This window comes from Mauremys mutica, chromosome 7 (assembly GCF_020497125.1).
Source record: "Mauremys mutica isolate MM-2020 ecotype Southern chromosome 7, ASM2049712v1, whole genome shotgun sequence".
Lineage (NCBI taxonomy): Eukaryota > Metazoa > Chordata > Testudines > Geoemydidae > Mauremys > Mauremys mutica.
This window is the reverse complement of record NC_059078.1, coordinates 63,756,423-63,780,653: the sequence shown is the minus strand read 5'-3', so window position 1 is coordinate 63,780,653 and position 24,231 is coordinate 63,756,423. Positions and strand designations below refer to the sequence as shown.

The 24,231-nt window shown below is 44.1% G+C and overlaps 1 protein-coding gene across 1 annotated transcript in view; it reads left to right on the top strand.

Moving 5' to 3' along the window:
- The window catches only part of CHUK (component of inhibitor of nuclear factor kappa B kinase complex), a 76,611-nt gene that overhangs the window by 17,603 nt on the left and 34,777 nt on the right, over positions 1 to 24,231 (top strand). The window contains exons 9-14 of the mRNA XM_045024789.1: positions 3,458 to 3,593; positions 4,031 to 4,225; positions 14,954 to 15,056; positions 16,878 to 17,001; positions 18,877 to 19,028; positions 23,997 to 24,058. Of these exons, the coding sequence (XP_044880724.1) occupies positions 3,458 to 3,593; positions 4,031 to 4,225; positions 14,954 to 15,056; positions 16,878 to 17,001; positions 18,877 to 19,028; positions 23,997 to 24,058 (772 nt within the window). The remainder of the gene's footprint in view (positions 1 to 3,457; positions 3,594 to 4,030; positions 4,226 to 14,953; positions 15,057 to 16,877; positions 17,002 to 18,876; positions 19,029 to 23,996; positions 24,059 to 24,231) is intronic.

Here is a 24,231-nt window from a genome sequence, read left to right as displayed (position 1 = left end):
CAGGGGGATGAGGGGTTCATGATGTGGGGGTGCTCAGGGCTGGGGCTGAGGATTAGGGTGCGGGGGGAATGAGGGCTCTGGCTGGGGCTGAGGGTTTGGGGTTAGAGAGGCTCAGGGTAAGGGCAGCCTGCCTTGCCAGTACTGGCGGAGGGCAGGCACTAGGACCTTGCGGCAGCAGACAGCAAATCTGCTGGGAGCCCTCCGGGCAGCAGGCAGGGGAGAGGCGCGCTGCGTTCTGTCAGGCAGGGACGCAACACAACGCGGCGGAGGGGGGGGGGACACGCGGAGGGGGGGTGGCAGGCGGGGGCTGGGACCTGCTCCAGGCAGGGTCGCGGCGGCGGGGGGAGACCTGCGGTGGCCGGGGCCAATCCAGGCAGGACCGGGGGCGGGGCGGGAAGAGACCCAGCTCCAACTATTGCTGGAGCAGGGCGCCCAGCCCTGAATATTGCTGGGGCCCGGGCCCCACACAAATATATAACCTGCCGCCCATGCCCCCCGGCCCGGCCCCGGCGGGTCCCGCTTCCCTTCCCCCGGCCCGGCCCCGGCGGGTCCCGCTTCCCTTCCCCCGGCCCGGCCCCGGCGGGTCCCGCTTCCCTTCCCCCGGCCCGGCCCCGGCGGGTCCCGCTTCCCTCCCCCACCCCCCGGCCCGGCGGGTCTCGCTTCCCTTCCCCCCCCCCCGCCCGGCCCCGGCGGGTCCCGCGTCCCTTCTTCCCCCCCCCCCAGCCCGGCCCCGGCGGGTCCCGCTTTCCCCCCCCCTTACCGGAGCGCGTCTCCGGCGAGGCCTGAGCTCCGTCCTGCTCAGAGCCGCGTGGTGAGGGGGCGGGGCTGGGAGCTCCACGCCGAGCGCAGCGCTCAGCCCAGAGCTCCCAGCCCCGCCCCCTCCCCACGCGGCTCGGATCGGGGCGGGGCTCAGGCGCTCGGACGGAGACTCGGCGCTCTATGCGCCGAGGCTCCAGGAGAGGGGCGGAGGCGGGAGCCTCCGCTTTTCTCTTGGGGGCCCCTGCGGAGCTCCCCTGGGGAGCTCCGCGGGCCGCAGGGAAGAGCTCCGCGGGCCGCATGTTTGAGACCCCTGACCCAGAGTGTATGTGCCTTGAGTCTTGTCATGCTCTTCTGCAAGGGGATATAAGAGAGAAAGGCACTGGTTGCCATTAGTCCCTGTCAACCACCTTGTGACTTGGAACATTCACAGTATCTGCGATTGTCAGCAACCTTCCCTACCAGTTAGTTAGCTTACAGTTAGTAAGCTTTCCATTTCAGATGTGTTCCTGTTCTACTAGGGAATATGTATCCTCTATGCCTTTTGCCCATTTCTTCAAATCCAAAGAGTAGTATGGAAGATAAGGCAGAGAATGCCCTTGTAATTCTGGTTGTTCTAGCATGGGCAAGATGGCAGTGGTTTCCAGTCCTCCTTCACCTCTCCAAGGGAGTATACTGTTCTCTTCCTGTGACCACAGATCTGTTATCTCAGCAGGATGCCCAGATTTTGCACCCATACCTGCAGTCGTTATACTTAGCAGCATGGTCTATTCCCCCTGATCTGGGGGAATCTTGTTTGTCAGATGTGCAACACATCATGCTAAACTTCTGAAGCAATCTACTCATAAGTGCTATGACCTCAAGTGGGTAAGGTTTCTCTTCTGGGGGTTTGATCTTCATTGTCTGCATCAAATCAGTCCCTGCTTACTGCACTTGATACTATCTAGCATCTGTATCCTTTCTGAAAGTCTATTTAGCACCCATTTCAGCCTACCACGTATTAGAAGACAACAGAACCATATTTACTCATGACTTGATTGAGAGGTTTGACAGGTGTGAATGTATAATCTCCTTGCCATCATGGGGCCTTAACTTATTACTCAACTTATGAGATGACCCTTTGAGCTGATAAATTAGTGCTTACTGCTTCATCTATCAGTCAAGACAGCATTCGTTATAGCAATAATATTGGCCAGAAGGGTAAATGAACTGCAAGTCTTGATGGCGCATCCAGAGTTTTCTGTAAGGACAAAGTTGGTCCTCAATCCACATCCTAAATTCTTGCCCAAGGTGGTAACTGATTTCTGTCTTAACCAATCAGTTTGTCTACAGATGTTTTCTCAGATTTCATGTGCATTTAGGCGATTTCATCTCAGTGCTTGTCTAAATGGATTACATTGTGCATTGAAGAGAGCTACAAACTAACCCATGTCCTCCTCCTTGTAAAGGTATGGGCACATTCCACTAGGATTAAGACAGCCTTACACATATTCCCATTACTGAAGTCTGCAGACCTACAAAGTGGACCTCTATAAATACATTTATTAAACATTACTTATTTAGCATTCAGATCTGACAAGCACTTCAGTAGGGCAGTACTCCAGTCACTGTATAGTTAGGACTCTGTCCCATCTTCTGCAGAAGACAATATTGCATAACAAACTATCCCAAGAGTGGGAATGTGTCAGGGGCCTCTCGAAGAAGAAATTCAAGTTACTCATCTGTAACCAGGGCTCTTTGAGATGGACTCTGCACATTCACATTCCCTGCCACTCTTCCTTGGGGTCTGACTTGAGGAGGAAGCGGAAGGAACTGAGGTGACTGGAGTGTCATGCTCCCTTTCATTGCCCCTCCCTCAGAACATACAGCAACAGTGAGGAGAAGCGAGGGATGTGAGAGCTCTCCTGTAGGCACTGCTATGGAATGTTCAACTGTTAGAGCTGCACTATAGCACATCCCAAGAGTGGGAATGTATAGAGTTAATCTCAAATGTCTGTATCAGGTGAGTAATCATTTCTCTTGGGTCCATTTGGAATTGGGGGCCTGGGATAGGACTGTCTACTTGCCAAGAGCAGCAGCAAAGGCATACTCACTCCTCTCCATTTTTCTCTTTATGGTGTGAACACCCAAGACTAACTGGGACCATTAAAATGCACAGATTGAGCACAGGCCAATTGTTTTTCTTTTAACCTTTAAAAAAAAAAAAGTTTAAATCTACAGAGACTGCATTAAAGAGGGGTGGTTTCAAAAGTCAGGAGATGCAAGAGTTAATGTTCCAGAAGCAACGTTACTGCTGCCTTGTTTTTCCGATTTCTTGTTTCATATGTAGCTTTCTATTACAGTTTCATGTAAAATGTGTAAACTGTACATTATACTGGATTCCTAATGTGGCCAAGATGTTATTGTTGAAACCTTAACTTTTGCCTTGCCTAAGGTGTAATTGTTTGACCTTAATGTCGTAGTAATAATTTTCTTGCATTGAATAAGTGTAACTACTTTATCAAAGGGAAATAAAATAGAGGACACATACTTTAGGTGAAATCCTGGTCCCATTGACATCATTGGGTTTTTTGTCTCTTAGTATTTTTTTCTAGTACTGGCAGAAAACACGTTTGAATTAACTGGACTCTTCGTTGTAGAATGCCTGTCTTTTTTCATTTGTATTACACGTCAATGTCTGGTTTGTTTTTGTTTTGTTTAGTATAATTGTAGAACCAATGGAGAGTTGGTTACAACTGATGCTGAATTGGGATCCACAGCAGAGGGGTGGAGGTATAGACACAGAAACCAATCGACCGAGATGTTTCCTGTTAATGGATTACATACTGAATTTGAAGGTGCGTTTTTAAAGGTGTTATCTAAATACTGATGGTGAAGACCTCTCAGTGGACAATGAATGTGCTAATTGAGTGGAAATCCTTGCACCCTACAAATCGAGTGTCAGGGGTAGCATTCTTCCTCTCCTCAGAGAGAAAACACTTGTGCCTTAATCCAGTTCATACCTGAAGGCAAGAATATTAGTAGTTATGTGACTTTCACCCTTATTCTGGAAGCATAAGGGTGGCCTCAGACCAGTATGTGCCACGTCTTAAGGATGCACTGTTGACAGTAATTAAAACTCAGTTTATCTAATCAGCCTAACTTTTATTTATCTGTACATCAGCACATCTTCTTTCCAGGACAGCATATCATTTAGCCTGACACCTTAGTGCTATTTGTCTCTTGAAAGAAATGATGACTGTAAATGAAGATGACTTTATTCTCGGTTTTACAGATAGTACACATCCTAAATATGACTTCTGCCAAGATTGTTTCTTTTCTCTTGCATCCTGAGGAAAGTCTTCATTCACTTCAGTCTCGTATTGAGCTTGATACTGGAATAAGTACTGGAAATCAAGAGTTGCTTTTGGAGATGGGAATTTCCCTGGACCCTCGGAAACCTGCTTCCCAATGTGTTATTGATGGTGTGGTAAGATTATTTCCATTTTACTCCAGTTGTGTTATATCTGTTTTAAGTTTTCACATTGAAAATCTCAAGGAAAATTAATTGCTTTCATTTCACCACAGTGTAGATTGTAGCTTAAGCTGCAAAGAGTCTTGTGGCACCTTATAGACTAACAGACGTTTTGGAGCATGAACTTTCGTGGGTGAATACCCACTTCGTCGGATGCATGTAGTGGAAATTGCCGCTACATGCATCCGACTAAGTGGGTATTCACCCACGAAAGTTCATGCTCCAAAACGTCTGTTAGTCTATAAGGTGCCACAAGACTCTTTGCTGCTTTTACAGATCCAGACTAACACGGCTACCCCTCTGATAGCTTAAGCTGTGGTCTTTCAGTTTAGTTAGTGGTTAGATAAGTTCTAGCACCGCTTCCTTTACAGATTTAATGTGAAGTCAAGTGAGTGGCCATACAGAATTCCACTCTTGGTGCACGTGTGCCCCATGTGCATGAGATCACATTCTCTTGAATATCAGTGTCTGCTGGGGCTGTGCCTGTACGCTTCCTGTAACAGGGAATAAGGGGTGTGGCAGCCGCAAACTGCACTCAGGTCCTTCTTATCGCCTGTGGCTACAAGATAGAACATCATAATGTCCTTGTTCTTCATCTAGTGTCCTCTGCAGTATTCCCACTCTTGGGAATGTGCCAACCAGTGCATCTTGGATGGGGGAAACCTTCTGGTAGTGTCTGAGTGCTCATGCGCCCCACACTTCAGCATCCGAGCATGGTTTGAGGCCATGGCTACAAAAGGGGGGGCATGGCACCAGCTGTCACCTCAGTTCCTTCCAGCCGCAGCAGCAAAAGGACATGGACTTCTCCGAATTGCAAGGATCCGTAGCAATAAATAGCTTTCTGTTTTCTAGATTAGCTAATGTTAATAGTTTTTAGACTGTGTTAATTTTAGGATAAGGTAGTTTAGCTAAGTAGAATATTGAGAATTAAATATTTACCTGGTACTGACATCATGGTGGATCTAAATGTGGAAAAGCATGGATTTAAAAGGTGTGTGTGTGTGTGTGTGTGTCGGTCGTGCCCAGTGGTCTTTCCTATATCTCGAAAAAAAGTCCAATACCAAAATGTTTAGGAGAGAAGTGTTCTCCTTCATATTGTGCTATATGCAGCACATTTACTCCTCAGGCCCCTAGAGACAGAATGGATTTCAGGCTCTTTTGTTACATGAGGCTTGTCAGCCAAATCTCCAGGATCAGATATAGCTAGAGTGGAAGGCTAGGAGACCTGAATTGACTTATAGTACTTCTCGAGCCAAGAAGGCTTCAGTAGTTGAGGCTCTGGTTTTGGGACCGAACTTCGCTTCCAAGTCAATTTGAGTTTGCAGCAGCCAAATCCTCTGATCTAACTCCAAAGATATTACAACTTCCATCAGAGCTCGTTCTAGCTAAGGATCATAAAGCTCAGGAGAAATTGCCTCAACCAAGCACTTCAGTTATGAGGAAAAGAGAGGCCAGACTGAAGCATATCTCAAGTGGTTCTTTGGGCCATTCAGAACTCAACATGGATCCAAGACCTAAACATATAACAACTATGGATCATTCTAAGGGAATGGATCTGAAAAAGAGACCAATGGAACCTAGTGCTTCAACTACTAAGGATCCTTCAGTTACAGTGCAGGTTCACATAGATCCGCAACATAGACTGATCTGGCTACATATCATTTTTCTCTGAACAAGAGACCAAGATGGGAGCTTGAACATGATAGATCTCCAGAGACTGTACTCTCCCCATCTAAGACTCCAACTGCTGCTCCAAGAAAGACTGTATCCAGTCTCCAGATCCTAACTTCGGTCATATCTCCTACTGTTTCACTATTGGATCAGGGTAGGAGCCAGATCTGATGATAGCATCTAATAATCATCAGTTTCTCTGAAACAGAGCTTTCCTCCTCTAAGGGACATCTCAAGACATTCTGTACAGCAGGGTCTGCTGTGGTGCTAGTATGGGGTAATTGGCAAGACTGGTACATGCCACAGTGGATGCCTTGCCCCTGTTGGCCAACTCCTGCTTATCTGTACTATGCAAGAAGATCTGACTCCTGAGCAGCCTCCATATAAATCTACAGGTTTTGTTGAATTCCATGAACTATTGGATAGGATGGTGTTAACATAAATTTGTCATTAGTAGCTTTGGAAGAAGCCACCCACCTAATATTTGACATTGAGTTCTTCTGCTAAAAATAACTCTTTTTTGCCACTACTGGAGGGACTTTAATAATCAGCAAAACTATATGTACCAATATTTCCTCTTGTCAACCAGTTTCAAAAAAGGCTGACAAATTCTACTAGGTTCCATATGAAGGGTTCTCTTGTTTTCATGTTTACCCAGTACAAAGAACAAGATCAGATCATCCACACTTTACTCCCTGTGAAAGAGAAGGGGAAAAGTTGTACTCCTTAGGAAGAAAATTATTCTTTTCAAGCAGAGGTAGCCAGATGTTAATTTCACCTGTAAGAAAAGACTTTGAACGTCGCTAAAACTCTTCCAAAGGATCAGAGAAAATTAACGGTAGCTCTTGTCAAAGAGGGTCAAAACATTGCCAAGTATGCCTTCAGGAGATCATTTGATGTTTCAGATACTGCCTCACAATCCGTTGCATCAGCAGTAGCTCTCTGTAGACACGCATGGTTAAGATTATCATTTACTTATGGAAATGAAATCAAAGATAGAGGATCTTCCCTTTGAAGGGGGTGGACTATTATAATAGAATCATAGAATATCAGGGTTGGAAGGGACCTCAGGAGGTCATCTAGTCCAACCCCCTGCTCAAAGCAGGACCAATCTCCAGACAGCTTTTTACCCCAGTTCCCTAAATGGCCCCCTCAAGGATTCATTCAGTGCTAAAACTGATGAAGTGTTGGAAAAGATAAGACATTCCACAGCTAGATCTCTTGACTTACTGCATTTGTTTAGAAAAGTGGTTTTTAACCTTTTTTCATTTGTGGACCCCTAAAATTTTTTGAAGGGAGATACGGACCTCTTTGGAAATCTTAGACATAGGGGTCTGAGAAGTACGGGTTGAAAACCACTGTTCTGACCCCTAAGCGTCCACAGATTGAAAATCACTGGTTTAGAAGGAAACCAGCTATGCCTGGGATACCATAAGCAGTAGTGTCTTCTTCCTTTCTCTTCATACTATAAACAAAGGAGGCTGCCTTAGCAGCACCAATCATCTTCTCAATCCCAAGAAAGAAGAAAGTCTTTTAAACCTGGGATGAGGACAAAGAATTCTTCAGCTGCATCTTCATTGCCCCATGTCAGGTCTCAGATTTGACATAGAAATCGAGAGCTTTGAACCAATTTTAGAAAACACAACCCATGTGTATGGAGACTGGTCATACTGTTTCTACAATGCATGATCAGCTATCACCTCCGAGAGAGAGAGAGGGTTTAGAAACAGTAAGGGGGTGTTATACTATCCTGTTTGAATCCCTTTCTCCCTACAACCCTCTCCTTCCCTCCTTTTTCAGATATCCTTCTTATAAGATGATATTAAGAACAGAAGTTCACGCTCTGTATTGCAAGGTAGAGCTATAGAGGCGGCCCCATTAATTTACAGAAACATGGGGTTCTTCTCTTACTTTCTGATCCCAAAGAAAAATGGAGCTCTCAGATCCATTCTGGACCTCAGAGCTCTAAACAAATATATCAGAAAGTTTCAGTTCAGAATGCTACCCCTGCCATTGATTCTTCCTTCCCTGTCCACTCTAACTTGGTTTGCTGCTCTCAGTTTTAGATGCATGCTTTCTTATTTCTATAAGATACTCATTGCAAATATCTTTGTTCTATGCTTGGTCAAGACTGCTTTGAGTTCAGAGTTCTGTCTTTTGGCCTCCCCACTGCACCCAGAGTTTTTACCAAATGCCTGTTTCTACTAGCAGCTTACCTAAGGAGACAATGAATTTTTGTCTCCCTATGCTTACACTATTGACTGCTGAAATATCACTCCCACGAGGAATTGAGAAGAGCAGTTCAAGTCACTTGTTCTCTCTTCAAAACGCTGGGCCTTCTAACAGACAGAAGTCTCTACTGTCTCCATCTCAGAAGGTCCCATTCATTGGTGCAATTCTAAAGTCCAGAAAAGAAAGGGCTGTCCTCTTAGAAGAGAGGTTTTTGAAACTACAAACGACTATCTTGAAACTACTTTGGGAGCCCTCTCTAAAACTAATATACTTTTTGACTTTACTAGGTCTTATGGTCTCAATGACATATGTGGCACCATATGCCAGACTCAGGATGAAGCCACTTCATCCTTGGGTTTCAAAAAATTTCAGATGTGCTACAGACAACATGCCAAAGAATGCTAAAGATGCTCAATATTCTGAGAACAATTCTATTAATCCCTAATGTGGTGGCTAAAACCAGAGTATGTTCTCAAAGGAGATTTTTCAACCCTGCTCGTCCTCCTGTGTAATAGTTACGACAGATGCTTCCAAAATGAGTTGGGGAGCACATCTCAAACAACCTTTTCATTCGAGGGCTTTGGAACCAATAAGAATCTGTATTACAGATAACGTATTAACTCACAGCTATTTGGCTCTCAAATCCTTTCTTCCTCAGGTGTAAAATTCAGTAATTCAAGTAGACACACACAGTATGTCAGTTATATATTACATCAGGGGTCAGCAATCTTTCAGAAGTGGTGTGTCGAGTCTTCATTTATTCACTCTAATTTAAGGTTTTGCGTGCCAGTAAAACATTTTAATGTTTTTAGAAGATCTCTTCCAAATCAAGTAGGCAGCAGAATAGCCTTTTCACAGACACTACCAATAAAGATTGATCACGGATGCCTTCATTGCTGGGTGGGGAGCACACACAGACTGTCTGAAAACTCAGGGACATTGGCCTCTCTACAGGCTGTTCTGCACATAAACACCCTGGAACTCAGAGCTATCAGATTGGCTTACAAAGCCTGCCTGCCCCAGTCAAGGATCTGACGATACACGTACTTGCAGACAACACCACAGCAATGCATTGTGTAAATCGGAAAGGGGGAGCCAGATCCTTTCCCCTTTGTCAGGAAGCTATGTGACTCTCACTGGTGCCTCAAGAATCATGTTGCACTAGTGGTCCTTCATCTCCTAGGTTTCCAAGAGATTGCCTCAGCAGGGACTTCCTGGGGAGCCACAGATGGTCTCTTAAAACTGAGGCCCTCCTGGAGGTCTTTCAGAAATGGGGGCTCCCATAGGTGGATCTTTTTGTGATGAGCCTTAATGCCAGGTGCAAACAGTTCTGTTCCAAAGGAGGCTTGTGCCCGGGTTTGGTATCAGGTATCTGTTCTCCTGGGCCCCCAGCCTGATGTATATCTTTTCTCTTATTGCCACAATACCCACAGTGCTGAAGGAGTTAAGGCAGGGTCCAGAGTTGAGTTGTCATGATAGCACCAGCATGGGTCAGGTAGTTTTGGTTCTCAGACCTGGTGACCCTGTCCATTTAATGGTCCGTCACCCTGTTGGACCTGCTAAACCTGGTCTCTCTCAGAGCAATGAATGGATTCTTCATCTGGACCTGATGTCCCTCCTGGCCACCTGGATACTGTCTGGACCCAATCACCTGGTTGCTGGTTATGAAAAGAAACTGCTTTGCTGCAATGCAAGACATTCTCCATCACAATAGGAAACCCTCGATCAGGCTGACACATAGAGCCAAATGGAACAGACTCTATCTGGGCAATGGAGCTATTGCAGTGTCAGCTTTAACGAAACACCTGCTATTCTTCAGATAACTGCAACGCAAAGTGGAAGACTTGCCCTTCAACAGAGACAAACTATTTTTGTCCAAAACTGACAAAGTTCTCCACTCCATGAAAGACTCCAGGGCGACCGTCAGAACATTAGGGCTATACACAAACCCAAACAGGAGGCATTATCAGCCATACCACAGAAACAGAGATAATATGTCTCAGTGACAGCAGAGACCATACGAAGCAAGGGGACAAAGAAGTAGACTACAAATATGCCAATAGAACCAACCTCGGAATTCAGCATCTCAGCCACCACCAAACAAACCGCAATTTTGAAGTATTGGTCAGGGGTCTGCATGAACTCCCAATAACACCAGCGTCAGCAGACAACAGCCAACTCTTTGGGCACTGACTAAGGCCATTTTACATCAACTGGATCTCGATCACATCTGATCAGTGGGTTTTAGAACTAATTCTAACAGGCAATACCATCCCTTTTACATCTATCCCAACTACCCACCTCCTTCAGGGACTCTTCCCACGAGCATCTATTGAGACAAGAGGTGCATCACCTTCTGCAAATAGGGGTGGTGGAACTAGTCCTAACACAACACACTGGGAAGGGATTTTATTCCCATTACTTTCTGGCTCAAAAGAAATATAGGGGGTGGAGACCTGAGAGAAAACAACAAATTTTTCCGTGCCCACAGATTCAAAATGGTCACCCTGAACTCAATCATCCCTACACTGGAAGAAGGGGACTGGTTCACAGCCCTTGACCTACAAGATGCATACTTTCACATTAAAATCCACCTGGCTCTTCATAAAGACGTTTCATAAAGTTCACAGTAGGACAAGAACACTTCCAATACAGAGTCCTACCATTCAGCCTATAGACAGCACCAAGAGTGTTCACCAAAACACTGGCGGTAGTAGCAGTGCACTTACGCAGACAAGGGATACTCCTATTCCCTTACTTAGACGACTGCCTAATCAAGGGCTCCACAAAGACAGAACAGAAAGAGGTGTTCAACTAAGCATCTCCCTCTTCCACTCCCTGGGGCTACAAATCAACGGAAAGAAATCCACCCTCACTCCAGTACAACAACTGGAATTCATAGATGCTCGCCTGGACTCACTCACGGCCAGAGCATCCCTTCTAGAGCTGTGCTTTACAGAGATGACCTCCTTTATATCAATGGTCTCACACAGCTCATGGGTGCATGCACGCACTTGCTTACAACTACTAGGGCATGTTATGTGTGGAAGCTCTAAAGTTATGGAACTGGTGCAAAAAGCACAATATCACTATAACAGCTTCATAACTACCAGGCTGCCTGAATATAGTGGCGGACACACTAAGCAGATAGTTCTCACCAGAACACGAATGGGAACTAGATGAAATAACACAACACATCTTTTGGAGGTGGAGAAATCCATCCATAGACCTATTTGTCACATGAGCAAACAAGAAATGCCCAGGATTCTGCTCATGAACAGGACAGGGCACGCAATCACTGGGAGATGTGTTCCTGATAAAATGGAACGCCCTGCTCCTATATGCTTCCCTCCAATTCCTCTAATCTCCAGAGTCACAAAATACGAACTGACAGGTCCAAGATAATCCTCATAGTGCCAACATGGCCCAGACAGACTTGGTTCACTTACCTGAATCACATGGCGATATGCACTACATTCAATATCTCTCGACGACACGATCTCCTCTCACAGGACAACAGACAAGTCCTCTGTCCCAATCCAGGGAAATTTCTCCTGAGTGTGGGGCTCCTTCATGGCTCCAAGGGGACGAATTAACCTGTTCTGATCAAGTACAAGTAGTACTGGTTAATAGCAGGAAACAAAATACACGACATACTTATCTCCAAAAATGGAAGAGATTTTCCATTTGGTGCCAAAACAAACAAATATCAGCAAACCAGGCCCCACTCCCATTGATCCTGGAGTACCTGCTATCGTTAAAGAAATCAGGACTGGCTACAAACTTGATCGAAGTCCACCTCGCGGCAATAACCACCTTTCACCAGCAGGTAGAAGGGACCTCAGTATTCACCCACCCGATTACAAAGAGATTCGTAATGAGGCTACAAAACATGTACCCGGACATCTGTGAACTCTCTCTGGCATGGGTCTTAAACCTAGTGCTCAAATCCTTAACTAGAAAACCATTCAAACCCTTGGCATCTTGTTTTGTGCTCCATTTATCAATGAAAGTAGCATTCTTAATATTCATCACGTCAGCACGATGAGTGAGCAAGATTGGGGCACTCATGGCTCACGCCCCCCATACACAATGTTCCACAAGGAAAAAGTGACACTGAGGACTCGCCCAAAATATCATTCTCATTCCACTTTAACCAGCCAATTCCCTACTCACTTTCCACCCTAAACCATACAACAACCCACAAGAGGCAGCATTACACACATAAGATGTATGGCGTGCCATGGCCTTTTACCTAGACAGGACAAAGACCTTTCGTAAGTCCCCCAGACTGTTCGTATCAACAAAGGAAAGGTCGAAAGGCACAGCTATATCAACACAAGACTATCTAAGCGGATATCAAACTGCATCCATTTGTGCAAATCCTTACGTAACACTGAAGCTGCAAAGCGCATCAGAACACACTCGACAAGGGCTGTAGCAACTTCTACAGCATTTCTGCACAATGGGCCCATCCTTGACATACGCATGGGCATCCACACTTTCACCAATTGTTACGCAATCACACTTAGCTCGAGCACAGATGCTAAATTAGGCTGCACAGTCCTAGCAGCAGCTACACAATCAACTCCGAAGCCCCTTCCATCCGCATGAGGGCACTGCTCTACGTTCATCTGAAGTGGAGCACCCACAGGGACACCACTGGATGAAGAAGAGGTTACTCACCTTGTGCAGTAACTGAGGTTCTTTGAGACATGTGTCCCTGTGGGTGCTCCATTACCGATCCTCCTCCCCGCTACTTTGGAGTAACAATCAGCTGCTCCACAGTAGAGAAGGAACTAAGGGTGTTGAGGCGTGTGCATGTCAGAAGAGGCGTCAGCACCACCACGGGACAGCTACTGTGCATACGTGCCCCAACCAGACATTGCTAGCAAAATCTCCGATCGGTGCCAGGACGCACCACCACCTGAAGTGGAGCACACACGGGGACACATCTCAAAGAACCTCAGTTACTGCACAAGGTGAGTAACCTTGTCTTTTGGACTATTTACTCTTTGTTAAGCTTGGTATAGCTACACCTAGCAGTGATATCTGTTAGTCATCCCCATATTCAAGGTCACACTGTTTTCTCATCCCCTATGGCAGATATGGCCAAACCACGGCTTGTGAGCTGCATGTGGCTCTTTTACAGTTAAAGCGCGGCTCGCGGAGCCACCCTCTCCCTGTCCATTCTTCATTTACCAGACTGGCGGGGAGGAGAGCTCGGGGCTTCTGTCTTGTGGTGGGGCTAGGGGCTTCTGCCTTGTGGAAGAGGGATTTCTGGGCTTTAGCTTCACAGGGGGTATTGGGGCAGAAGCCCTGCACCCTGGCATACACCGTCCTTCGGGGCAGATAGTGCATGTCTTGCAGCTCTTGAACTTCTGAAGATTATTGTATGCAGCTCGGAGGGTCAGTAAGTTTGGCCACCCCTGCCCTATGGCATCAAAAAATTTTAAGGGGCTCATGTTTCCCCCTCAAACCTCAGCATGGTACTGACAGATGGATGGACCCTCTCTGTTTGAGTTTCTGGCTGTGCATTCTCTTTACCATCTGTCAATGAACATTGCCTTCTTGATAGCCATCATATCAGCTAGGAGGATAGGGGAGATTCAAGCTCTCAGGGCAAGACCTCCATGTATGATTTTCCTCAGGGACAGTCTTCCTCAGGGCTCACCTGATATGTCTGCCTAAGTTAGTGTCCAACTGTCACACCAACCAATCTATTCACTTTCTGGTTTTCCTTCTGAAACCTCACTCCTCCCTGAGCAAAGAGACTTCACACTCCTGATGTTAGGATGTTATCCTTTTATTTGAACAGAACCAAACCAAAGATGTACGACTAGACTTTTCATGGTGTTTTCTGCGAGGGTTAAGGCTCAATCAGAATCTTCACAGAGACTAAGTGGGTCTTGAACTGTGTCAAGACCTGCTATCCCCTAGCCAATAAAGACACACTTGGACAAGTTAGAGCTCACTCCAGCTGTGCCCAGGAAGCCTCTGTGGCCTGCCTTACGTATTTCTGAAACGGAGACACTGTAGAGCAGTGGCATGGAATTCAGTCTGCACTTTTATCTCCCGGCATTCTCTTGTGCAAGCTTCCAAGGTGGATGTAGGGCAATCTTACAATCACTGTTCAAGTAGATATCCCCTCACCCACCTTCTGGCTTTCAGATGATTGATTGCTAATCATGAAGAGAGGAACTGGTGTGGGCAAATACTTGAAGAAGAAAATATGGTTACTTGCCCTACAGTGACTGTAGTTACCCACACAGATTCTACATCTTCTCAACATTCCTGATGATGGAAGTCCTATTCATGAGATTTTTTTTATTGGCAAAGGAACAGAGCATGGGTTGCTGCCACCCTGCCCTATATACTTTCTGCTGTGGAAAATGAGAGGGTGTGGGGGGCAAAGATGCAGCCCCAAAGGACACTGCTATTCAAAAGAATCCAATCTTGGGCTTGTGTGTGGGGTCTGAACCTAAGCTGTGCTTCATGTGTTTATCCTTCTGAGGCCAGGGGCCTTAATGGTGCTTAATGTTAAGATCCTTAGTCCTTGTTTAAGGACCTAAATAGAATAGCACGATTCACCAAAGTGCTGAGCCCTCATCAGCTCTCAGTGTACAAAATGATGGTTGTATCTGAGATCAGCATCTCCTCTAACTAGTTCAAAAAAATTGCATAGCACCAAACCGTTGGATTGGTGAGATGTGTTGAAGTCCTTTTGATGACAGTTTGTGTTTGGGATTATTTGTTTATAATCTTTCTTTTCCTCATCAGAGAGGCTGGGACAGTTACATGGTTTATTTGTTCGATAAAAGCAAAATTGTGTATGAAGGACCCTTTGCTTCCAGAAGTCTGTCTGACTGTGTAAATTACATTGGTAAGTGTATTCCAATAGACTTTGAACCTGAATGCCCTTCAACTAGTTTAATACCCAAATTTGTCTTGCTTTAAAAATCTGCATCTACAGAGTGTCTGAGATATTTTCTCTTAAAGCTCTTTAAAGATTTATATTAAAATCCCTGAGCATTGAGGGAACACGGTCCGTCTCCACTGTCAGTAAATAAATCCCATCCAAATAGAATCACAACCGGTGTGGCCAAAAACTCTGTAGTGTGAGTTCCTGTGGGAGCAGACTGCTATGGAATCATATAAATTAGGGAAAAGGCCTGTGTTACCTGACCATGTCTCCAACTATCACCTCTTAGTCCCCAAGTGTTCCATTACAGCCTTTGGTAATACAGCTGGGTGGGAGTGGACACCTTTGCCCATGCCTTATTGACCAAGATGATGGGGGGAGGGGAGGGAATTAGATTCCAGAACCTCTTTTTCCTCCTGTTCCTCTTTGGGGTGTAATAGATTGTATTGTTACGTGGCATGCACACAAGGACTAAGGTTATACATGCAACCTTAACTTTGGCATCTCCTAACTGTTGAGTGCTCAACTGTGCAACATTAGTGTTCTTCAAATGTAGTGCTTTTTCTGGAATTATGTGTACAGCACTATAGATGTGCATGGGATATGACTGACAAATAGCAGTTCTTCTGTGTGTGGTTGCACATGTCCATCCACTGTAGGGGAGTGAGTGCGCCAGGGCACAATTGTCAGAGTTTTCTCCCAATGGTACTCATTGAGGCAGCACAAGCTCCCTCTGTGCCTTGTGCACGGTACACAGACAAACAGGGCAGAGTCACCCTGACCCTCCTCAGTTCCTTCCTGCTGACCATGATGGTTGTTGGCATTCCCTTTTCTTGCTTCTGCAAGTCTTTTTGTCAAGCATGTAAATAGTGCCCATTTGTAAGTTTTTGTACAGTTAGTGTAGGTTGGTTAGTAAATGTAGTTTTTAAAAAAAAACTGGCTTTGTTGGTTTTGTGGATCTGGCACCCAGTCTGGGTACCAGCCCTAGTACTGGAGATATGCCAAGCTCTCTGGTTTTCAAGTCCTGCCACTCCTGTAGTAAGGCACTGCCTAACAGTGACCCTCATCCCAGTTCCCTTAAGTGCTTGGGGGAGGCTCACATGAGCGACAAATGTAGCATTCGTAAGGGCTTTAAGTGCTACTCCAAGAAGAACAGGGCAGCCAGACTTACATACCTGCTGCTGGGATTGGTGCTACATTGTCTGAACCATCTACCTTGGTCCAGGTACCAAGTGCCTTGGCATCAGTTAGCAGTGCATCTCCAGCGTTATTAGTACTGAGAGGCAGATTGGTGTCGCTGGTACCAAAGAGGAGGCATTGTACACAGGACTTGGTACCTGAGTCATCAAAGAAGGTGAAGAGGTTGAGCTTATCTAAAGACTTGGGAGTGTGCCCATAGAGGAGGCATTCTCCAGGGCGCACCTCTAAGCAGGGAAATTCATTGATTCCAGAGCCCAGTATGGGCCAGTTGAGACTGACAAAAGATCAAAATCCTGTGTGTCCCTGCCTAGCTGTTCTCACCATTAGGAGTATATTAGAAATCAGTGATAATTTGTCTGAGTTAGAAATGTCTTAATTCTGATGTTTTGTAATTTTTTAATGAGTCTGACTGGATCTTCACCCGTTACTTTATTATTCTCTTGAAATAGATTATTTTTGTAGCTAAAAGAGTCTTGCAATCTGAAAAATAATACTGGCAGTGGTACAGAAATGCAATGTTAGCCTCTTACAAATATTCCAGGAAACTTCATTTATACAGTTTTCTTTTTCTCTTGTGTGCAGTACAGGACAGCAAAATCCAGTTGCCAATTTCACAGCTGCGTAAAGTGTGGGCAGAAGCCGTGCACTATGTGACTGGGCTAAAAGAAGATTACAGCCGGCTATTCCAAGGGCAGAGAGCTGCAATGTAAGTTGGTGCAAATTCAGTAGACCAGGAAGAGAGATGTGTACATGAAAGATGTTTGAACTGAAAGCTCTATGAATTAAAGGATTCTTGGATACCCACTCTTTTGAAGTGCTTTGTTCTTTTTGTCCATAAACTTAAATTGTAAACCAGATGAGAACTTGTCCTAATTTGTAAAAATTCAGTGCTTCTATATATTAATATTTACATCAGTAAAAGCAACTTCAACTTTAAAAATCAATAAGCTAGAGGCTGTTTCTGTAGTGTTGCTTATTGCAGCTGGTCTGGGTTTATGGTGGCTGTAGTTTTATTCTTGCAAATGCATTTTAGCAATAAGTGTAGATTGAGAATTCAAATGGCTAGTGATCAAGACTATTTGGTCAGAAGGAGTGCTTTGTGTTTTTCATTAGGTCATAAATCATAGCAGAAGATGCTGAACATTTTCAAAGGTGTATTTTCCATCAAACACAATTGTATCCTAGATAAAAACTGCATTGAGCTGGACTTAAGGTTCAGCTCAAATTAGTAATTTTGAGTAAAATAAGTTGCCCCAATGATGTAATTGTCCCCAAAACAAACATTAACAAGCCCAGGAAATGCCAAGTTAAAGTTAACCTTTAAAAGAAAAGATTAGTGCATGATAGCAGTTGTAGTTCCAGATTAGTTTAAAGTAAACTGATTTTTAAAGACACATTAGATTTTTTTTTTCTTCTTGGTGTCACAAAGACCATTAGTCCATTTAAAAAAAGCATTCAAATGTAGCCTGTGCCCAAGATTTCAGTGAGTGTTTACTATATGGTAAATTGGAAGTTTCTGTTACCCGAAGACTGTTTGGAACACAAGGTAATTACCTTAGAACCCACTTCAGAATTCAAATTTTTAACTCCTAAACTAATGGATTTACCTGCAAATGCTCAGAAAATTCTGTGTTCAGAGTACATGCTGTAAGTTTGGTGATGGTACGCTGCATTCTTCTTCGTTCACCAGAGTGGTCGAATCTCCACCTTATGTGCAAAACTCAACTCAGCCTTAACTGTGGAATCACGACTAGCAGCTCCATTATATTTATTCAGTTTTATTGAATGTAGCAAAACAGTACTTCTCATTGAGGGGTACCTTCACAGGCTAAATTTAAAGTTTCAAAGTTCAGTTCTATGAAATAACACAAGTATCTTGTATGTTGGAAAATGGTAGCTGTAGAATTTTCAGTGGGGAAGACTGTGCTTCAGATGTTCATAAGCCAGAAAAAGCTAAAAGGGATTTTCAAAAATAATTCTTCATATTCCAGGAACAGACAGCAGAGGATGATAAAGATAGCTTTTGCAAGTTTAACTATGATGGTTGCTCTGTGACCAATATAATACACCTCTGCCTTGATATAACGTTGTCCTCAGGAGCCAGAAAATCTTAATCTGCATTATAGGTGAAACTGCATTATATAAAACTTGCTTTGATCCACTGGAGTGCGCAGCCAAACCCCCCCCCCGGAGCACGGCTTTACCGCCTTATATCCAAATTCGTGTTATATCAGGTCGCGTTACATCGAGGTAGAGGTGTAGTACCAATACAGACCGTTCAGAGTAGTTTGCATATGCAGGGATAGATGGTCTGTCTTATTACTGGTATTATGGTAGCACCGGGAGGCCCCAGTCATGACCATTCCCCTGTGTTGCTTGGTGCTGTACAAACACATACCCAGTCAGTCCCGGCCATGGAGAGCTCACTGTCTAAATAGCCAAGACAACTAAAATGGAGGGGGGAGAGGAAGAATTATTCTCCCCATTTTACATATCTCCATAGCAGTTCATTCTTTGTTACTAACTCACAGAATTCCAGTTGTATTAATTTTAACAGGCCCTGTTTGCAATTATTGTTTAGGTTGAGTCTTCTTCGATATAATGCCAACTTAACCAAAATGAAAAACAATATGGTGTCCGCATCTCAGCAACTGAAAGCAAAGCTGGAATTCTTTCATCAGAGTATTCATCTTGATCTGGAGAGATACAGTGACCAGATGGCTTATGGAATATGTAAGTATTTTTGGAATAGTTGAAGGCCCCAATGAAGGTCATGGTGGGTAGACAGTTCCTGCTGCAGATAACTTGTAATGTAAAAGATTCAGATAGAGGTTTGAGGATGAAGACTCTCATACAAGCAAATGAACTTATTGGAGGATCAGTACAGTTTTGCTAGTGTTTTTTTTTTTTTTTTTTTAATTGGGGACAGAGGTCAGGGGACCTAAGACCTGGAAGAAAACACAAAATCATCACTAATAAAGTTTGCAGATAGACAAGGTAGGTGAGTGATGTCTTTTATTGGACCTAATTCTGTTGGTGGAAGGGACAAGCTTTTGTGTTACACAGAGCTCTTCTTCAGGTCTGGGTTCTTCAATCCTGAAGAACTTGTGTAGCTCAAAGTTTGTACCTTCCACCAACAGATTTTGGTCTGATACAAGACATGTCCTTCCTTGTGTTTCTCATATCTTGGGACCAATACTGCTGCAACACCACTGCAAACAAAGTTTGCAAATGAGACACAGATTGAGCGAGTGGTAGATAATGAAGAGGAGGTTACTGATACAGAGTGATCTGGATCTCTTTGTAAGCTGGGCATAGGCAAATAATATATGTTTTAATATGGCTAAATGTATGCAGGGAGTCCTCGGACTTAGGACCCAGTTCATTCCTCAGAATTGCGTTGTAAGTTGAAACGTTGCAAGTTGAGACCGCTTTTCCCATAGGAATCAATGGTATAAAGGGGGGATTAGTTCCTGAACCAAGGCTTGATACGCTATTTTTACCACAAGGACCCAGATTTTTGTACTAAATGAATTATAGATGACTTAACGTAGCAATGTCAATGTATTTATTTGGTAAACAGCATTCAAATAAACATATATTCACATATGCTTTGACTTCCCAGAACTTTTTGAAGGGCTCTTGGCTGGGGGCTTCTCTGCAGTCTTTTCTGCAATCTTAAAGCAAGTGTCCAAGGAAGTTTGGATAGATGTTCTCCTCTTCTCCTTGTAAATTTCCATGTAGCAGCTGTTATAATGAATGGAGCTGGAAGGGGGACCCTTGCAGTTGCTTGTCTGATTGTCTTCCACATCCAAGGTAGCTTGTTGCCAGGAGGCCTTGCTGCTAGTTTTTGATTGGCTGAGCCTGGGGTTGGGAGCCAATGAGAAAGCTTGAACAGTGAAACCAGTGATTGGCTGAGGCTCAGCATGTGATGTGTGCTGTTCTCCCTGCCAGCTTTCCTCATAAGGGTGAAACAATCGTCAGAGGGGCAAAAGGAGCAGTCAATTGAAAAGTGTCATAAGTGGCGTCCGACATAAGTCAGGCATCGTAAGTCCAAGGACTCCCTGTACATTTAGGAACAAAGAATGTAGGCAATGCTTATGGGATGAAGGACTCTATCCTGGGAACCAGTGACTCTGAAAAAGATTTGGTGAGAGAGGTGGATAATCAGCTGAACATGAGTTCCCAGTGTGATGCTGTGGACACAAGGGCTAATGCGATCCTGAGATGTGTAAATGGACATCTTGAGTTGGAGTAGAGAAGATTTTAAGGCTGTATTTGGCCCTGGAATGCTGCATCCAGTTCTAGTGTCCATGGTTCAAGAAAGGTATTGAACAATTGGAGAGGGTTCAGAGAAGAGCCCTGAGAATGATTGATTTAAAAGCATTGAAAACATATCTTAGAGCAGGGGTTCTCAAACTGGGGGTCGGGACCCCTCAGGGGGTTGTGAGGTTATTATATGGGGGGGGTCGTGAGCTGTCAGCCTCCACCCCAAACCCCGCTTTGCCTCCGACATTTATAATGGTGGTAAATATATTAAAAAGTGTTTTTAATTTATAAGGGGGGTCGCACTCAGGGACTTGCTGTGTGAAAGGGGGTCACCAGTACAAAAGTTTGAGGATCACTGTCTTAGAGTGATAGACTCAAGGAGCATAGTCTATTTAACTTAATAAAAAGAAGGTTAAGGAGTGACTTGATTGCAGTTGCTAAGTACCTATACAGGGAACAGATACTTAATAATGAGATCTTCAGTCTAGCCAGAGAAAGGTATAAAATGATCCAATGGCTGGAAGTTGAAGCTAGTCAAATTCAGACTGGAAATAAGGCATAAATTTTTAATAGTGAGGGTAATTAACCATTGGACGTATTTACCCAAGGTTGTGGTGGATTCTCTATCACTGACTATTTTTAAATCAAGATTGGATATTTTGCTAAAAGACAGGCTTTAAGAATTATTTTTGGAAGCTTCTATGGTCTGTGTTATACAGCAGGTCCAAGTAGATGATCACAATGATCCCTTCTGTCCTTGGAATCTATGAATGGCAGAAGTGAGGGAGTTGGTGAGAATAAGGGAGTAGGAAAAGGAAGTAGGAAAAGGAAGAAACAGAAGGACAGTCCCATTTCTGCGCATGCTTTGTCATGGTAGGGTTTTGTAGGCATCATGGTGAGCATACCCTAAAGAGGCATTTCTAGGCGATATGGGAAGGGCGTGGCTCTATGAATTTAGTTGTGGAATTTTCCTAGGTAAAAAAGCTGTGGGAGAAGATGGCTGGTGGGGAGGGAAGTTGAGAATGTTAGCAGAGTGAAAGTGGGGTGAACATTGCAATGAACTAGTAGAGCAGCTAGGTAGGGCAGGACTAAGTTGTCAAGGACCTTAAAGGTGAAGACAAGATGGCTGGTGCTTGATGCAAAGTGAAGGAAGAGCAAGAGGTTAATGTGGGTCAGTAACAAGCCACAAAGGTGTATGTAGCATCAGCAATTTGAATAGATTTGAATACGTAAGTCTGCCGTAATCAAGGCCAGAAAGGTTGCAGTAGTCAGAACGGGAAATAATGAAACCATGGATGAGCATTTTGGTGGCATAAACAGAGGATAGGCTGTTACATATGGAGAAACAACAAGATTTATACATGGTTGGTATGTGTAGCCATAGAAAGGGTTGAGTCAAAGAAATGCCACCTGAATGCCTGATAGGATAGTCATGGTGTCAACAGATATGGGAAAAAGAAGGGAGAGAGGGCTTGAGGGAATGATTAAAAGATCAATTTTTTCCAAGTTGTGTTTAATCTGCGAACAGGACATAATCCATGAAGAGATATCAGAGACAGGATGAGATGCTGGGTTGGATGGAGGTAGATTTGTGAGTCATCAGCAATGATGGTGGTGGTTGAAGCCATGCTTGTTAGATATGTGCTCCTAGATAGGACATAATGGGTATCAATGATTGTGCCAATCAAGAGGGTGGGTTAAGAGCCTGCTATAGGAGCGGTCAGAGAAGCAGGAGGAGGACCCTGAGAGAATAGAGCTATGAAAGTCATTGGAAAAGAGTTAAAAGAAATTAGGGAGTGGTCAGTGGTGTAAGAAGCTATCCAAAGGTCAAGGAGGAAGACTGATATACAAGCCCTGAGATTTGACCTGGAAGAGGTTGTTAGAGGTTTGGTGTGAGCAGCTTCCATGGAACAGAAAGGGTGACAGCTGGATTGAAGAGTTAGTGTGTGAGGTGTGGGATCTTGGGTTCAGAAAGGCAGTTAAACAAAGGACTAAATTTTTTTTAAGATAGGGGAGACTCGTATTGGGAGGAGAACAAACCTGAAGTGAAGAGTGAGTTGAGGGGGTAGCCAGGAAGCTGTTCTAAGCATGCTCTGCTAGGCCTCTAAAAAATCTAGTTGCTATTGTGTTGAGCTGCCTTTATCTCAGTTCATTTCCTTCTCAAACCTCAGTTTGTACTTTCCGGAACCTGTCCTCTTAATCGTCAAGATGTGTGGCACATGTTCATTCCATGACCTGCCCTCCTTCCCCTGTCAATCAGAATCTATTCATTCTGGATTCTGGTGTGAAGGAACTGAAGGGGGATCAGGGCAGCTCTGCCTTTTATACTTTGGCCTGGGAGCAAAAGCATATGGAGGATTCAAGTGCCACCCTGATGGGTACTGCATTGGGAAAGACTCTTTGACTTTGGCGTTTTGGGCATGCACAGTCTAAAGTGGAATGGATATGTGGAACACATCTCGAAGAACAACTTACAGAAATCTTAAAAACTTAAAAAATCTGCCACATGTTCATTTCCTTCTCTGGAGTTCCTGCCCATTCCAAAGTTTGAATTCACTGAAGGAAGCAAGACTCCCTTGCCCCCTTCGCATAAAGTTTTTTACATTTGAAGCAATGGGCAATTGGCATTGTTGACAACTTTATACATAGTGTAGTTTTGCTGATCATTTCTCACTTTTGCCATTCTGGTGGCACGTGTTTTTTTTTTTTTTTTTTTTTTTGGAAATCTATCTGTATATGTTCTCCATTACCATAGTATCTGAGTGCTTTGCTGTCTCTAATGTATTTATTCTCACAACAATCCTATGAGGTAGAAAAGTGTTGTTACCTGCATTTTAGATTAATAGATGTTAAGGCCAGAAGGGACTATTCTGATCATCTAGTCCTGACCTACTGTTTGACACAGACCAGAGAACCTCATCCAAAGGTTCCTGCCTCAAGTTCATAACTTCTGGTTGAGCTCTTTTTAATAGTGAGTGTGATTAAATGTAGTTACAACTGACATAGGGATGTGGTGAAGTCTCCATCATTTGGAGTCTTAGAATCAAAATGGGATGTCTCTTTTTAAGAGACCTGCTCTAGCTCAACCAGAAGATATGTTTGATGCTGGAATAACTGGATGAAGTTCTTTGGCCTGTGTTATACAGGCCACAAAAATTTCCAAAAGTGGGAACCTAAAGTTATGAGATGAAGTTCATAGGCTTGATTTTCAAAAAGTGGCTGAACTCAAGATAACAGAAGCCATTGCAAGCTGTTTGGGTTCTCAGTATTCTTGAAGTTCAGGACACTTATTTAGGTACCTAACTATGGACTTCAGTGTGTTTCTTTAGGCACCCATTTCTAAAATTTCTATCTGCATTTATCTAGGTTCGTTCCCAATTCATGTAATATCTGTGCTTTTTTGTTTATTAATCAGACTCCATTTCTTTTAAGCCTCAGAAAAGATGCTCAAAGCCTGGAAGGAAATGGAAGTAAAGGCTATCCAGTGTGCTGAGGTATGGGAGTGAAAGAAGGATGCTTGATGTCTGGGGGAGGGGGACTTGGCAGGCTGAGATACTGAAAATTTTTGCATTTGGGTCAGTTTCGCCTCTGAAGTGTTACTGAGGAATAACTTATGCAACCACAGGACCTGTGTATGGTGTAGAAAACTCAAGGGATTCTCTCAGGC